Raw genomic sequence first — 14,894 nt, forward strand, 5'->3', positions numbered from 1 at the left:
TTTTTGTATCTTTTTGCAGGGATGTTTTTGTCCGAGGTGATCGAGAAATACTTTGTGTCCCCGACGTTATTCCGAGTGATCCGTCTGGCCAGGATCGGCCGCATCCTCCGCCTTATCAAGGGAGCCAAAGGCATTCGGACGCTCCTCTTTGCCCTGATGATGTCACTTCCCGCCCTCTTTAATATCGGACTCCTCCTCTTCTTGGTCATGTTCATCTACGCCATTTTCGGCATGTCCAACTTTGCCTACGTCAAACGGGAGTCCGGAATCGATGACATGTTCAATTTCGAGACCTTCGGGAACAGTATGATCTGCTTGTTCCAGATTACTACCTCAGCCGGGTGGGATGGTCTGCTGGCACCCATCCTGAACAAGCGGGAACCCGACTGCGACAGCCAAATGGAGCACCCGGGCAACTATTACAAAGGCAACTGCGGCAACCCGTCGGTGGGTATTTTCTTTTTCGTCAGCTACATCATCATTTGCTTCCTCATCGTGGTCAACATGTACATCGCCGTCATCCTGGAGAACTTCAGCGTGGCTACGGAAGAGAGCGCCGAGCCGCTGAGCGAGGATGACTTTGAGATGTTTTACGAAGTCTGGGAGCGCTTCGACCCCGACGCCACGCAGTTCGTGGAGTACGGCAAACTCTCGGACTTTGCCGACGCGCTGGACCCGCCCTTGCGCATGGCCAAGCCCAACATGATTCAGCTCATCTCCATGGACTTGCCCATGGTCAGCGGCGAGCGCATCCACTGCCTGGACATCCTGTTCGCCTTCACCAAGCGAGTGCTCGGCGAAGGCGGCGAGATGGACGTGTTGCGCGGGCAGATGGAGGAGCGCTTCATGGCATCCAATCCTTCGAAGGTGTCGTACGAGCCCATCACCACCACCCTGCGACGCAAGCAGGAGGACACGTCCTCCGTCATCATCCAGAGAGCCTTCCGCCGCTACATGATTCGCGCGGCCGTGAAGAAGGCCTCGGCACTCTACAAAGAGCAGCTCAAAGAGGGCTTACGGGACCCCGACAAGGACGTGATGGTCGTCGGCAAATTCAATGACAACTCCACCTCGGATAAAACCGACATGACCATGTCCACGGCTTCCCCGCCCTCTTACAACAGCGTGACGAAATCTGACAAGGACAAATATGAGAAGGAAAACTGTGAGAAGAAAAAGGACTCGCAAGAGCGAAAGAAATGAGCCCCGCCCCCTCCCCTACGAATGCCCCCCGAGTCGAGGAGGTCGAGTACGTAGTGTATAAAGTACATCCACAAGGACATCCGAAGGGACCGAATCATCCGCGCGACTCGAGCTAACGCTTGTGATTTTTTTTTTTCCCCTTTTGGTTGTTTTGTTCATTGACACGCAAACAAACAAACAAACGCACATCCATGTACGATCAAGTCGTCTGTAGTTAGTGCCGCTGCGATAAATACGGTGTCATTCATTTTAAAATGGCTGGATTACCCCAAACTACTCTGCTTTTTTTTCTTCTTCTTCTCTCGGTGGGGCAGGGGATAAAGTTGTACTTTTGTGTTTTGCTCCTTTGCTTTTTGTGACCAGTAAATCACAAGACAACAAAAAAAAAAAACTTTGAACTCCTCCATTCAGGGAAGGCGTTCCGCCATCACGGCTGAAGACCGCCGTTCTCACGTTGAGTGTTTCTGCTTGCCTTCTTTGCCGCTTTGAAACGTGCCTGTCGAGAGTTGAAGGTGATGAGCCCATGAAAGTCAACCAAAAGGTGATTCCGCAGTCTCCCCGTGTTGGGCGTACAAAGTGTATGCAGCCAAAATGGAGAGCTAACGGTGCAGTTCCACAACCACCCATGGAGGTAAGATTCAGTCGGAAATATTGATTAAAAATAAAAAGTATTCTCCAGGTGATACAAGCATAATGGGGGTCCCCCAAACCTTTTCCTGTGAGGGCCACATAACTTTTCCCTTCTCTGATGGGGGGTCAGTTTATAACAGAAAAAGTGTGACGATCGTAGGGGAGCTTAAAATAATGATTGTTTTCCAGAAAGCCACACATAACCAAATAACCCTTTCCAGATTCGTTCATTCATTCATTCATCTTCCGTACCGCTTGATCCTCACTAGGGTCGCGGGGGGTGCTGGAGCCCATCCCAGCCGTCTCCGGGCAGTAGGCGGGGGACACCCTGAATCGGTTGCCAGCCAATCGCAGGGCACACAGAGACAAACAACCTTCCACGCTCACACTCACACCTAGGGACAATTTAGAGTGTTCAATCAGCCTGCCAGGCATATTTCTGGAATGTGGGAGGAAACCGGAGCACCCGGAGAAAACCCACGCAGGCCCGGGGAGAACATGCAAACTCCACACAGGGAGGCCGGAGCTGGAATCGAACCCGGTACCTCTGCACTGTGAAGCCCACGTGCTAACCACCCTTTCCAGATTCTTTCCAGAAAAAAAGTCAGGAAACAAATAATAACACTATTAATGAATTTTTTTTTTCTTCACAGAAAAAAACAGGAAATAAATAATAACTAAATAACTCTCTCTGGGTTCTTCATAGAAAAAAAAAGCCATGGAACATTAACTTTCTGTTGTGCCATGCACAATCTTAACAGATAAAAGTTCAGCTCAGTTGTCAGAGCAGAATCTCATATGAGCAGTCTCTTAAAAGTTCTTGTGTTCCTTCCTTATAATCCTTTTGTAGCTTCCAGTAGGCTTGTAGACACCGCTGTTTGCAGTTAGGGGGGTTTTGGGGCGTTTTTAACACAGTGCCGGGTCATTTTGACCCAAGGACAATAGGAGGGTTGGAGGGCCGGGCCAAATGTGCTGACAGGCCGTATTCGGTGTGGGTGTGAGCATCGGTGGTTGTTCATCTCTATTTGCCCTGCGATTGGCTGCCAACTGATTCAGGGTGTCCCTCGCCTACTGCCCGAAGACGGCTGGGATAGGCTCCAGCAGCCCTCCCTCTACCCCCCCGCAACCCTTGTGAGGATAATCGGATCGGAAAATGGATGGATGGATTATTCTACACTACTACGAGCCACATGAATTGTTTTCTTCTTCTTCAAACTCAACAATTTTTAGTCTGGTGAAGCACAGCGGATTTAGGTAGATTGTAAGGAAAACAGGAACGATGAGTTGACATTTTGGTGAGAGTCAAAGATAACAGTTTGTGCTGAAGGTGAAATTTGTAAATCTGTTGCATTGGGTTTCACTTAAAAAAATAACAAGTACAACAATGAAACCTTAATGTGTATAGGAAGGTTACAATAGGGTTAGAAGAAAGAGGGAGGAAAATTAGGTTAAGATAAACTGAGACCGACTTTTGTTCTCTCCCAGTTTCCTGGCAACCATCACGAATGGTTGCTTCACCGACCTCATCATTAGCCTCCCGATTTCTTGCTTTGCAAAACATTCCAATTTAAAAGCCCCAACATCATTGTGCCCTCGAGGACATCGCATACAATTCTGCCAGAGGGTAATCACCACATGTGTCAACCAAAGGTATACAGTTCAAGTATAGAAAAAAAAAACCTCATGTTAAAGTACACTTACCGATTTACGGAAGAGGATTGGGGCCAACAAATAAAAAATAAACAAGAGGATTAGGGTCAATGAAGAAAAATAAATATAAATTTAAAAAACATTCAATCACCGTAGCACAGAATCACTTAATTTTAAAATATGAAGCACACATGTAATATGTAATACTAATCTCCACATTTGTAAATCAAATACACAGGCGAATGTGCTGCAACTCTTAAATATTGAAAGCCGTCTGTCATGATTCGGTTTAGGGACCAACAGGTGGCACTGTGGGGCTCCCCCGGCAGCTGCACACCTGTTGGTCATTTGGTAATTAGTTGTATAAAAGGACTTCCGTCCGAACACTCGGTGTCGGGGCATTGTTTGCTCTTGCTAATGCAATGTTTGTTTGTTTGCCGCAATCAGGTTTTTTTCAGTCATGTTTTAGTTGCTGTTATGTTTTATCTTCAGTCATGATTTTTGTTTGCTACTTTGGACTTTGTTTGCTTAGGATTTAGTTTTTTGTGTTTTATCAATACAGTTCTTCAAATACACCCTGCTCCTCTCTCCTGCCTGCTTTTTGGGGTCCACCACCACCTCGCAACGTGACACGTTCAGAATGTACTAAGTTACCTTTATGCTTGAAAATTACTCTAAACTATTTTCATTATAATATGCAACTATCATAATAAAGGCCCCATTCAGACAGCAGTTCATCAACTGTTGACTTCTATTTATGCGTGCGCGTGCACGTACAGTACTTCAAATGATGCGACACGTCACTTCCGACGACACGACCGTGTGATCAGTGTGTTCAGTTCACGATGACTTAAGCTGCGTTGATGCTCCAGCCGGCTACTGACTGTCATCCGCACAAAGGGGTTCGATGTCGAGAGTGGTGTTGTTTTCACAACGTTGTGTTGGCGTCAATGACGTACCCATTTAAATTAGTTACATTTCTACTTATTCACGTCTGTAAACTGGGTGCATCCGTTTTCAGAATTAGAGAGTCAGAATTCAGTGAATAAAGTCAGAATCCTGACTTTAATTTCAGAATTATTTGAACTTTTTTTTTTGTAATTTCAGAAAATGCAGGTTGAGATGGTTAGGAGGAAAAAAAATCCACGCCGCAAGGCGGCGTCAAAGCATCTTTTAGAGGAGTTGTAAACAGACACAAAACACAGAAGGAAAACACAGATGCGCATGCGCACCAGAGTCCGTTCGGCGGAAATATATGAGGAAATGTGGAGGCGTACTCTTCGTCCATCTAGATTTCATTAAGATGCAGTCCCTTTTCGTAGTTTCATACGTTCATCGTTTTAACAAATATTGGGATGCTTTAGTCTTTAGTTCGTTTTTAAGCTAGCTACTCAGCTATCGCTTTTACTTGTCACCAACTTCTTTTGTCTATTTAGAGTGGAGGCCCAACGGTCCACTGTACCTCAGATAAAATGCCACCACGTTTTTGACATTTATTTCCCTTAGTTCATTCATGGATTATGACATGGCGTATTTATTTAAGCCTCCGACATTTTCAAACCAAAATAATTAACGTCGGACGTGACTCATGGCGTCCTCAAAAGCAGATAGCGCAGTAAGTAAAGACACCAATTGTGCGAAAGAAAATAGCAGCGGTTCCTCGGGTGAAGCGTCAGACAACCACCAGAGGTATTGCCTTGAAGACTTGGTGAGCATCGCCACAGTGGGTGAGTCTCAAGTTCATACTATGACCGCCGAGATCTTTACATTCAGTCTTTGACCTCAAGAGCTTTGTAAAATGTATGACAACAGAGGGCGCCCGGGTTCTTCCGGGTGGGAGAGGCGACTGACCACCACTGACTTGAACTGAAAACGATGACAAACGGGGTAGTTCTCAAATCGCTGTTTTATTGGGAAAATCGCAAAACTGCCTACCCTACCCCGCCAGATTAATCATTCAGGTTTTAGCAAACACATTTTGGTGACTTGGATCCTAAATAGAAGTGGGAATGCTCCAATGAGGCCTGTCGGTTTGTGTGTACCCCAAGTGAACCAATACCCTTGCTTTCTTGTGTCCCATTTACTGACAGGTACAGGAACCTTTGGTCGAGTATTCCTGGTTAGGGACAAAACCAGCAGGACCTTCTATGCTCTGAAACAGATGAGGATCCCCGATGTGATCCGACTGAAGCAGGAGGAGCATGTCCACAACGAGAAGGCGGTTTTGAAAGAGGTCAACCACCCCTTCCTCATACGATTGTGAGTTCGTTCTCCATTCAAATCATATTCATGTACGCAGTGAGAACCCTGCCGATGTTGTATTGAAGATCAAGATTGTAGACCTTGTGGTCTACAATCACCAGAAGATAGGCATCTTAGATTTGTGCTCTTCCCTTTATTAACATACAACTTCATTTAGACAGTTGTTCTGAGAACGTTGTTGTACTCGTACTACAATCAGGTCCATAAATATTGGGACATCTGTGCTACACATACAGCACATTTGACAATAAAGTTGTACTTGATACTTGATATAGACACTCACGCAGTCAATATTAGTCAATATGTGATCAATTATCAAAATAATTAACAGCTGTTTCAGTCATCGTTTAAAGCTATTTTAAAACTTTTCTGAAAAGAAATACCCAAGATGAGCACTTGAAATGTGAAACTGACAAAAGTAACACTTTAAAAAAAAATTACCTCATATGAATAAGGCACGAGTATTTACGATCATTTTTTTTAACGATCTATGGCAGTGACATGCATATCAATGACATGCTCTTCCACTATGTGGCAGAAGGTACAGTTTATGTATATCTTCTTGATGCCATTCAGACAACGGATTCATAGCTTTGTGTTCAATTGAACAGAGGCTGAGTGATTACATTTATGAGGAAATTCGGGCGACATCGTCATTATTTCAGTGTGCATACTTTTTACATTTTTGTTTAGCAGCCTTCCCTGACATTTTTGTATGCGCCTTGGCTCAGTCCAATTTAGGAAAAACCGATGTTGACCTTACGCGTGACAATTTATTTTCTTTGCCAGGTTTTGGACGCACCATGATGAATGCTTCCTTTACATGTTGATGGACTACGTGCCCGGCGGCGAGCTGTTCAGCTACCTTCGTAGCCGAGGCCGCTTCAGTAACGCCACCGGTCTGTTCTACGCCTCTGAGATCGTCTGCGCGATCGAGTACCTCCACTCCAAAGACATAGTTTACCGCGACCTGAAGCCTGAGAACATCCTGCTGGACAGGGAGGGCCACATCCGCCTGACTGACTTTGGCTTTGCAAAAAAGCTTTCTGACAGGTAAAAATCTGAATCCTTGTTGTTGAATCGTTTAGATTTGCACACCCAAATTCATATTCAACCGTACCTAAAAGGCTGACGGTCGCAACGTATGCTCGCACATAATCACACGAAAAGATTTAACAAGATAAATTCAACCAAATGTTGGGTGTAATTCTTTTCGAGACCATATGACACACACGCATACTTTTCACTAATAATGAGTTCAATACGTGGCAGAATGTTTTCGTAGCCTGGCATCATTTTGTGTTTCTCTTCCTGACTAGAACCTGGACTCTGTGTGGCACCCCGGAGTATCTCGCTCCGGAGGTTATCCAGAGCAAAGGTCATTGCCGTGCAGTGGACTGGTGGGCTCTTGGCATTCTCATCTTTGAAATGTTGGCCGGGTGCGTATTGCTACATACTCACTACTGATTTTAAATCGGGGCCCGCCGAGTGTCAATCAAAGCTGTAAATTGTCAGGAGCTTGAAGATAAAGATGGAAACAAAGTACCATGGACCTAGCTGAATTTAGAAAACCATTTTCAGAAGCCATTTCCTTGGAATACCAGGTTTCGACTGGTAACGGGATTGTGTTTGCAAGCTGCTAAATTGGCACAAGCATTGCACAAAGTTTAAATTTAGCAGGCGCCGCTTGCCTCTCAAACACTGTCTATGTGACATCATCAGATGTGCCGTACAGCATTAGCCGTCTTTATTTCTTTTCATGGGATTTTGCTGAAAATTCATTCTTTTAAATAATGTGTGTCTGCCAGTGATATAGATTCGGGCAGAACAATTAACCCTTGGGTCCTTCAAATGAAAAAAACCCTAAGTTACGCATTTTACAATTTTTGTAGTGATGTATTTTGTGTTATACAAACACTTTTTTTTTCAAACACTCAAAATGTTCAGAGGCATCTGTGCTATCCATACATATATATTTTTTATTAGTTCTTTGGGATTTTTTATTCTTTATTTTTTGCAAAAAGAAAAAAAAATTGTGTCTGGAGGTCCCAACCAAGCCCTACTAACAATCCCGACCGGACGTGTTCATGTAAAATGCGTTGGTTTGAAGCCTCCTGCAAAAAGGCAAACTCATTTGCGATCCTCTGGCGCCACCTAAAAGTTGCACAATTGGAATGACCTCAACCCAACAATGTGGCATGCATACGTCTGTCCAAGCGAAAACAAAGCGATTGACGTAAAAATCACGTGAAATGCATGTTTACACATTAGGTTTACGATGCATTCAAAAATATGAATTATAATGGGTCTCTATGGTGCAAAATATGTCAATTGTGAAGATTACGGAATCAAAACCTTTTTTATTATTGCTGCAATGCCTGAGAATTATCAGCCGGTGACGTCATGAAATTTAGGCCATTGTAGAACCCCCCCATACGTTTCAGCTCTCTTGTGTTTTTCCGAATGCCTTTGCCTTTGATTCAAAGACATAATTTTACATTTATCGCAAGCGGTGGACCACGAGGGTTAAATGCTCTTCCCGTAGATTTCACGAGCTACAATTAAGCTCTTACCAATCATGCAACAGAAACAATTGTTCAATCATGCCCCAATTTCACAGTGAGTCAGTAAAAACATCGACAAGATCATTATCATTTCACTATAGTTATTTTTGTGCTGTGAGATGGTGTTCCAGTGTGCGGGGAATCACACTAAAAGAGGTTTTGTATATCTGATCACCAAGGCAATGATAAAAATATGATTCACCGGTACAGACTAAAGTCGCATTCAAATCTGGTGCGCTCAGATCCAAATAAACAAAGTTGTGATTGCGTCTCTCCAGGCATCCACCTTTTTTTGACGACAATCCATTTGGAATCTACCAGAAGATCCTGGCAGGAAAACTGGATTTCCCACGGCATCTGGATTTCTACGTCAAGTAAGATTGCATCACTTAACAAAAATAAAAAAAGCAGGTCTTGGTGAGCATTTTATGAGTTTCATTGTGCCAGAAAACTGAAATGAGTCATCAAGAGTGTGCTTGTGGTCAAATTTGCCTGACATTGGGCAAGAAGTATTTGGACAGCTCCAAACTCCTTCGACACCAAAACGATGCAATTTTCAGTCCTAAAAAGTGCATTTTATATTCTTGTAAGCTAATGTACCATAATATATGTGTATATTATAATATATGTGTATAATATACACTTTCAGATTCAGAAAACTTTATTCAGCCCCTTTGAATACTAAGACTGCACTTAATTATAGGACAAAAAAACGTACTTGTTTATCCACTTAAAATGTATTGCACAAAAGCTAAATAAAATAATTGTATTTATCTACAATTCTTTTATTTAGTGTCTTCAAGTGTTTGGAAACAAATAATACTAACAGATTAAAGGCAAATGTCTTGTACTTGAGCATTAAATACAACTGAACTGTACTGGCTTTAAAAAAAAAAAAAAAGTTGAAGCCGCTGAAACGTGATACATTTGAACGTTTAATTCTGCAAACATTCTGTGTGTACCACTGCAGCGAGTCTATGTACCACATAGAAAATCATCACCGCAACCGTGACTTTCCAAAATAATTCATGACAATATGCGAGACCAAACTTTTAACCTAAATTCAAATGAGTACATATTTCAATGATGACAAAAATTCGAATATTCTATATATATAATATTCTATATATATATAATATATCTATATAATATAATTCTTTTTTGTGTACTTTTATTTTCTGTTATATATTTAAATTTGGGGGGGGGAATCAGTGTCAAGTGCTTCATTTTATAATGTGCGATATTTGCCACTAGGGGGTGCCTCTGAGCTGCAGTCTTGAGTGAAAGATTGACAGCCTGTTTCTTTTCCCCCCCGCAGAGACCTGATCAAGAAGTTTCTGGTAATTGACCGAGCCAGACGGCTGGGCAACATGAAGGTGAGTCGGAATGCCTTTTTCTTTGCATTGAACCACTGGAACCAAATATCATGTCATGCACCTCATATTTGCTTGGCAAGTTTGGCGACACCACGGTCACTCGATAAGCAGTTCTTAACAACATAAACATTTTTCAAAGCCTTGAAATGAATATGTAGAAAAATAATACAAAGAAGGGTTTCTTTTATAGACTATAACAATCTGTTGAAGGATCAATCTCGTCTGTTCAAAGCAATTTGTGTGCAGTTGCATGGTGAACAAAAGCAAGCGAGACCCGGCATTTTGTATCTAGCGCAGGGGTGCCCATTAGGTAGATCCTGATCTACCGGTAGATCTAAGACAGGTCCCAAGTAGATCCGAGGAGTGTCGAGAAGAAAAAAAACAACCATTTGTGTGTCTTTGTACATGTTAGTAATATATTTTTTGTGTTAATATACACTGCACACTAATCATTCTCATTTTCACTAAAAAAAAAATAAATAAAAGCAGGTAAATCTTAAATTTGTGTGTGTGTGTGTGCGTGCGCGCGCCGGTAAGGGTAGATCCCGTGAGGTTAGTTGATCAAAAAGTAGATCTTCGATCCAAAAAGTTTGGGCACCCCTGACTAGCGTAATACGCGGCGCTGAATCTGTCACACGAATGTACTCAACTGACTTGCTCACTCATGTGTATAGTTCAGTTCGATAGTTTTGTGTGCAGATAAATTATTTTGTGACCCAAATCCCATTTTGTCACGTTCTGTTGTTTTGTCGAAAGAAAAGCCTGATTTTAGATGCTTGCGCTGTCACAGAAGCAAAACAAAAAAAAATAGTTGTGTTGAAGTCAGTTAGGCTCGAAAATTATACTTTAACAAAAAGCCTTTTTTTCTCTGATGAAAGGAGAGTCTCATCTTTTTTTTGTTTTTTATCCCCCAATGTTCATTTAGCCATAGAGTACGACATTTTGTCGGACTTTCAAGATCAGCCAAAATCCCTTAAAATGGGGCTGCTCCTGAAATGAAAATGGCTGGCATCACATGAGTTCATGAAGTTGCCGCTCATTTGAAATGAACCCTTTCAGGGACCGCGGTTATCACAGTGGACAGCTTCTCATGTGATCAGTTTACCGGGTGCAGCAAAAGGTTAAATGTCCAAACTTCTCTCTCTCTCGTTTCAGAATGGAGCAGATGATGTGAAAAAGCACCGATGGTTTAAGACCATCGATTGGGAGACGGTACCACTGAGAAAACTCAAGGTAAGTCACTTCTTAACGTTGAGCCGGTTGTTCGAGGAAACCCCCCGTTGAGTCGTTCGAATGTCAAAATGCAACAGAAATGGGAACATTGACGATTGATATCATGACACGTTGCTATGCCACAATCCAAAGTCGTCGGTGACAGCATTTAAGAAGAATAAGAAAACCTTATTTCATATTGTACCCCCCCCCTCCCCCCACACACACACACAACACACACACACACACAAACAAAAAAACTCCTAGTTTTAACAAAAATCAATTATTTGGTCACTGATTTTGGAGAGAAAAAAAAAAATCAAGTGAGTCTAACCGAAACTTGAATGGCCAAATCCACAGCCTCCGATAGTTCCCAAAGTTTCCCATGAAGGCGACACCGCAAACTTTGAAGTTTACCCCGACGACGAATGGAAAAAGGACCCGTGTGTTCCGCCCAGAGACTTGGAGATCTTCAAAAACTTCTGACAACTCAGACAGAATCTTTTCTTTATGGGAGAAAAAGACTTTTACGGAGAACAACACTTCAGGGAGTACAGTGGACCCCCACCACTCCCGTCACCACAGATTCACGCATCGACATCTACAAAATTCCTTTTCCTCCGTTATTCTCGTACTAATTCACTGTTAAAATATGGTCTACACCAGGGGTGGCCAACCACTCATAGACAAAGAGCCTTTTTTTTTTTTTACTGTTACTGCAAAGAGCCACACACACATGGGCATCCCGTCCTCGCACGCAAGCACACACACACACGCACGCGCGGGTGCCCCCTCTCATTTCCTCCTCCCACCCCTTGAGGTCAACTTGGGACCAGTCCGCCGGCTCCCGGTCGATTGGGCACCTCTGCCTTGACATCACAGGTAATTCGCTGACTAGCTTAGCGCTTAGCGCCGTTGTTTGCGCATGAGTTGTGACTCGGCCATCTGATTGGTTGCGACTCGGCCATCTGATTGGTTGCCCTCTATGTCAATCAAGTAACAGGATGGATGATAGGCTCTGATATATTACGTTCTGTGTATTTAGCGCCATTGTTTGAATTGCATCGCCACCGCCGAGGCGTTTTCGACGCTTGTCGTGTGAAAGCCCGGTAGCCGCATTGAACCAGCCAAAGATCCACATGCGGGTTGCCCACCCCTGGTTTACACTATTTAGTGTACTGTCCTAAGCAACGGTTCCTAGTTGTCCCCCTCAACCAAACCCGCTCACCCAGTCACACGTCGAAATGTGTTGACAGTCGGATAAAGGTGGGCGGATCGATTCGACGCTAACCGCGTAGCACGTCCGCCAGCGTTGCTTTTGGCATACGATAATTTCGCCGAGCGAGGACTTAAATCGCTTCAAAACCAGCGGGATCTGTCACAACAGCTCGGCGGAACTTTGCTAAGCCAATTTATGTTTGCCGTCGAGTCAAATGTTCATTATTTGTTCGCGGACGGCATCCGAATTGTTGACGTCTACCTACGACAAGGACTGTACATTTGAGTATGCGCGCGTTTAGCTGGAAGCTGTTTTACTGCACTGTACTTTTTATTTTTTAAGGGAACAGCAATATTTGACAATATATTTGAAATGCTATTTAAGTCTTTTGATCTGTTTATGGTTGTCGACTATTGGTGTAAGGGCATTCTAATTGTTTCCAATGGTGCATCAGTTGTTCGCCGGAATTGGCCACACGTGTTTGGGCTCAGTCTCTGTCCCACATAAATAGTTCAAAGTTGGCACGTGCGATCCCTTTAACTCCCGATGAGTCCCGCTGGAACCATCAAAACACTGAACATGCTTTTTCTACTCTCCTCCACCCGCCCGTTTTTGGGGTCTTTTTTTTTTTTTTTTTTTTAGTATTAATCTTTCTGAGCCCCAACACAGGAGAAAAAAAACCCAAGACTGTTACCTGCTATTTTTTAAATTTTTTAAACATTTTGTATTTTATTGCAATTGCGTATTACTTTGTGACCTCTGAACCCTGTGACTTCTTGGCCAGAAGCAAGTATTACGGAAAAACACTACTTCCTGGGGTTTGTTTGTTTGTTTGTTTACAAAAGGCAGCAAAAAGGTGCCTTATGTTTTTGCTACATTTGTTAATTTCACTTGAAATTACGGTAAGTCCTCAACTTCTCATTGTGATGTGACTCAAAATAAAATGAAATCAACTTTCAGCGGTTTTAAGGTGCTCTTTTCTCCGGAAAGTTTCCTTTCACCGGCATTGCTTTTATTTCCTTTATTCTCACGTTCGGCAAAATTGTTATTAGGACAAGGTAGCTGAATTAAAGTCAAAACGATTTAGACTACGATTTAGACAACAATCCAGAAACTAATTTGAGACAAAGGTGTGCACACAGAGAATTTTCTTACGTAAAGTCATCTAACGGGGACATCTTGAAAGTATTACGGGGAAATGAACTTACAGATCTCAATCAGGCAAGCCCGCACTGCGTGGCCACCTGTGATGTTTTTTTTTATTTTTTTTTTTATAAACTCCTGGTCCATTTCATGAAAGCCATCTAAAAGTCAGTTTTGCATGCAAGTGACATCCTTTTTCTGTGCTAAATTGTGTTGTATGTCATTTAAACAGTCCATTCAGGGATAGCGCATCATGGGTGTTCTATTTTTGCATCCAGCACAAAATTGTAATCCTGGTCGGAATGACAGACACTAAGAATGTTCATATTTCAATTACAACTGTTGTTCATTTTCTTTCGAGGGATTATGGTGAATTAAAATGCTTGTAATAGCAAAAAAAAAAAGAGAAAAAAAGTCTGTACAGACCTTCTTCCAAACTGAAAAGAAATAAATTAAGAAAGAAACATGGAGACAGTTTTTGCTTTAGTAGTCCACAAGTGGCAATGGCATGTTGGATAAGGCCCTGCAACCTTGAGTTTCTCACCTGTGGTGCCAGTGCATAAGATCTGCTCTGGTATAATTATTTACCTTTTTTTTCTTACGAATATGCAAAAGTTCAATATTAGCATATCCTTAACATTTTTCTTTGACTCTCAACCCAATTTCTAGTGCTGCAACTAATAAAGTCTCCCACAACATAAATTTATTGTCCCAGCACAGCTAGCTTGCTAATTCCATGCAACTGTTCATAAATGGCTGACAACAGGAAACGCGTCCATTTTACAAGTCACAGACGCGGAGAAAAACTGAACAAAGAGCGACCAAAGCTGCCAAAATGGGACCCGTGTGATTAGTCGGTCCTACTGTGTGTTCAATGATGTTTTCCTGAGTCGGTGCTTTGGGCTAAGTTCCGATCATTGCACTCGGACATGAAATAATGTGACAAATGGGCTAGAATTGAAAATGGAACTCAAAGGGGTTTCTCCAATGGAACAAAAGCATTGTGAACAGTGAAACGATCTAACAACCACAAATGAGAGAATTTTAATTAATTTTTCCGGACTGTAAAATGACATCAACTTGTTAAACGGGCAGTGCATCTGGAACGTATTCCGTGTTTCACTTTTGCCACATTTTGCTCTTATGGCATTATTCTAAAATGCACTAACCCGCTCCCCCTTCCAATATTACACATAACACTCCATTATGACTTTTTTTTTTTCCAATGTCTGAGCATTTTTTTCTTAAGAATGGGGAAAAGCACAACCCATGTAATCGAATAATCATGAAATATGGAAAAAGTGTGGCATTCTGAACACTTCCCAGAAGCCCTGTCCTGTGATTCAGAGCAATTGCAAACAAAACTTCTAATAAAGACATAATACCTCAATTACTTGTCTCTGTAATACAAATGTGAGTCCTGAACATGGGAAACAATACTGTTTTCTATTCTGTCTTGTTTTTTTTGTTTTTTACTATTTATTGTTGAGTTTAATAAAGTACAGTATTACAAAGCCCCAAATGCATTTCTGATTGAATTGAATGTTCTCACTTTAGCTTTGATGCTGCAAATTCTTATTTGGAGGTTGTAAATGATTTTATTTGTAACATAAACAGCTGTGTGAATTGCTGTGC

The 14,894-nt window shown here is 42.3% G+C and overlaps 2 protein-coding genes across 4 annotated transcripts in view; both read left to right on the forward strand.

Moving 5' to 3' along the window:
- The window catches only part of scn1lab (sodium channel, voltage-gated, type I like, alpha b), a 40,749-nt gene extending 39,270 nt beyond the window's left edge, over positions 1–1,479 (forward strand). For all 3 annotated transcript variants that reach the window (XM_052059133.1, XM_052059132.1, XM_052059131.1), the window contains one exon: positions 20–1,479. In XM_052059133.1, the coding sequence (XP_051915093.1) occupies positions 20–1,203 (1,184 nt within the window). In that variant the 3' untranslated portion in view covers positions 1,204–1,479. The remainder of the gene's footprint in view (positions 1–19) is intronic.
- Positions 1,480–4,695: 3,216 nt separating this feature from the next.
- Positions 4,696–11,411, forward strand: prkx (protein kinase X-linked). The gene is made up of 8 exons (XM_052059280.1): positions 4,696–5,210; positions 5,574–5,742; positions 6,535–6,798; positions 7,065–7,184; positions 8,588–8,683; positions 9,628–9,685; positions 10,841–10,918; positions 11,258–11,411. Exons 1-8 carry the CDS (start codon positions 5,072–5,074, stop codon positions 11,381–11,383), a joined length of 1,050 nt encoding a protein of 349 aa, XP_051915240.1. The 5' UTR covers positions 4,696–5,071; the 3' UTR covers positions 11,384–11,411.
- Positions 11,412–14,894: the final 3,483 nt, after the last annotated feature.

Source organism: Hippocampus zosterae, chromosome 2, assembly GCF_025434085.1.
Source record: "Hippocampus zosterae strain Florida chromosome 2, ASM2543408v3, whole genome shotgun sequence".
NCBI classification, from domain to species: Eukaryota; Metazoa; Chordata; class Actinopteri; order Syngnathiformes; family Syngnathidae; genus Hippocampus; species Hippocampus zosterae.

What these genes read in the sequence shown, in the direction of transcription:
- prkx (XM_052059280.1), top strand. Translation starts at nt 5,072, where the DNA reads ATGGCGTCCTCAAAAGCAGATAGCGCAGTAAGTAAAGACACCAATTGT. An exon ending in GGTGAGCATCGCCACAGTGG is followed by an intron (nt 5,211 to 5,573) that starts GTGAGTCTCAAG and finishes ATTTACTGACAG; the next exon opens with GTACAGGAACCTTTGGTCGA. An exon ending in GCAAAAAAGCTTTCTGACAG is followed by an intron (nt 6,799 to 7,064) that starts GTAAAAATCTGA and finishes CTTCCTGACTAG; the next exon opens with AACCTGGACTCTGTGTGGCA.